The 2359-nt window shown below is 42.7% G+C and overlaps 1 protein-coding gene across 1 annotated transcript in view; it reads left to right on the top strand.

The window, feature by feature from the left end:
* LOC101855318 (limbic system-associated membrane protein) overlaps positions 1-2261 on the top strand; it is a gene marked incomplete at its 5' end in the record, with an annotated part of 18304 nt that extends 16043 nt beyond the window's left edge. Inside the window, 3 exon segments of the mRNA XM_005091342.3 lie at positions 307-463; positions 1316-1437; positions 2076-2261. Coding sequence (XP_005091399.3) covers positions 307-463; positions 1316-1437; positions 2076-2203 — 407 coding nt within the window.
* Positions 2262-2359: the final 98 nt, after the last annotated feature.

The following is a 2359-nucleotide window of genomic DNA, read 5'->3' as shown; positions in this document are numbered from 1 at the left end:
AGACAGACAGGAGGGAAACAGAGAAGATGGAGAGTTAGAAAAGAAGAAAAAATGGGGAGGAGAGAGAGAGAGGGGGGGGGGGGGAGAGAAAAAGGAGAAAAAATAGATAGAGACTGAAAGGGGTTGACATACGAAAAAGTGTTCTTTAGTTGCGCACCGTTCGTGTGTATTTCTCGCTGTGAAATGAATACACCCTTTTCTTGACATTCTCTCTTCTCATAAATATCCCTTTCAATAATGTATTTATAGAGGCACCAGCGATCCATATCTAGGTGATGTTTTAGCCACAAATATCCCTCCTTGCAGAGTACAGAAGTCCAGTGAAAAAGACGACCACAACGACAACCACGACGACAACAACACGACGTCCATGGGTCTCCAGCTACGACCGTCACTCCAACTATGACCCCCAGTTCAATGACCGTGACAATGACGATGGAGGAGGGGTCAAGGATCCAGACAGGTTTGTCTGTTTGTTTTTCTCTTTGTCTACTTCAAAGTCTGCTTCTTGTCTTCGTCTGCTGGTTTAAAGAGACGCCCAACAACCTGACAACCATCACAGAAGTTAGAGGCAAGGCAGCAGCTGCAGCAGCAATAGAAGAAGAAAACAGATTTAAAGGGAGGAGGAGGAGGAGGAGGAGGAGGAGGAGGAGGAGGAGGAGGAGGAGGAGGAGGAGGAGGAGGAGGAAGTGGAGGAGGAAGAGGAGGAGGAGGAGGAGGAGGAATAAGAAGAGGAGAGGGAGGAGGAAGAAGAAGAAGAAGAAGAAGAAGAAGAAGAAGAAGAAGAAGAAGAAGAAGAAGAAGAAGAAGAAGAAGAAGAAGAAGAAGAAGAAGAAGAAGAAGAAGAAGAAGAAGAAGAAGAAGAAGAGGAAGAAGAAGAAGAAGAAGAAGAAGAAGAAGAAGAAGAAGAAGAAGAAGAAGAAGAAGAAGAAGAAGAAGAAGAAGAAGAAGAAGAAGAAGAAGAAGAAGAAGAAGAAGAAGAAGAAGAAGAAGAAGAAGAAGAAGAAGAAGAAGAAGAAGAAGAAGAAGAAGAAGAAGAAGAAGAAGAAGAAGAAGAAGAAAAAGAAGAAGAAGAAGAAAAAGAATAATAATAATAATAATAAGAAGAAGAAGAAGAAGAAGAGAAGAAGAAGAAGAAGAAGAAGAAAAAGAAGAAGAAGAAGAGAAGAAGAAGAAGAAGAAGAAGAAGAAGAAGAAGAAGAAGAAGAAGAAGAAGCTACCCGCCTCCAAGGTAATCAATGTTTTTTCCAAACTGACGTTAAAATAATAATATATGCATTCAATCTGCCCACAACATAAACCTCTATGTCCCCAGGCCTCGTGGCTATGACAACGGTCCTTGGTCTTCTGGCCAGAAAGATGGTGAAGACAGACAGAGGGGATCCGACACCTACCCTTCTTATGGCACTTGGCGGAATCCAGAGTACAACTCCGAAGGTGGGTTTGAATTGAATTAGAGCCAGGTTAGAGCCATAATTTATCACACCTTTTACTACCAAAAATCTTTCTATGTATATAAGGTGGAGATGTCTGATGAGACGCTTTGGAGAAAAATATAATCGATCTGTTCAGCCTATGTTCAGAATTGGATTCGGCCCCGGGTTGCCCGGGTTTTTCAGGATAAGAAAAGAAAGATATGATTTTTTTAAAATCGTTTTCAAGTGGTATGTTAATAGTAGGGATTCTTTGAAGAAAAACTGAACAGACTTATTTGTGTTTTCGAGAACTGCTTGGGCTGAGGTTCAGTTTGAAAAAATTTGGAGGGCTCTGAGCTAGGGCTGTTTGCAGAATCTTCAAAGTTCTCCACCCACACGTCTCGGTTTGGTTCTATCGAAAATGGGTTTCCCAATCCTGATCTAGGCGATCGGGAACATGTTAAATACTCAGCTTACTTATTTTAATGTATCCATACCAGGAGATTCTGCAGGACAGGGGAGTGGGGGGGGGGGGGGTGACTATGTGCATCTTCTTCAAAGTATAATATCATAATAATATGTATCTAGTAGAATTATCTATTTTAGCAGAAGTGGAATTATAAAATATTACTCTTCATCTGTGTTTCATTGTCTTTCCAGAGGGAGAAAGCAAGTCCGTGATATCAGATCCAGATGGTAATGGAGCGGTCATTAACAAGGGTCTGACAAGTTCAGTTATCACTATAATTGTGTGGTGGTCACTTTGTTTCTGGTTAGGAGGGAGGTGATGAGGCTCAGAGATACGGGCGTATTCTCCGTGCTCCTCCTCCCCCCCTCCCCCCCCCCAACCACCTTCCTTTCTTTCTCTCTCAATCTCTGTCTCTCTCCTTTTGCACGCGCCGTCTCACCCTCGCATCGCCTACTCTTCCCTCTTTCAGGGGGGG

The sequence above is a fragment of the Aplysia californica genome, unplaced genomic scaffold (assembly GCF_000002075.1).
Source record: "Aplysia californica isolate F4 #8 unplaced genomic scaffold, AplCal3.0 scaffold00028, whole genome shotgun sequence".
NCBI classification, from domain to species: Eukaryota; Metazoa; Mollusca; class Gastropoda; order Aplysiida; family Aplysiidae; genus Aplysia; species Aplysia californica.
The sequence above is the reverse complement of the archived record's forward strand: the minus strand, read 5'-3'. Positions and strand labels throughout refer to the sequence as shown.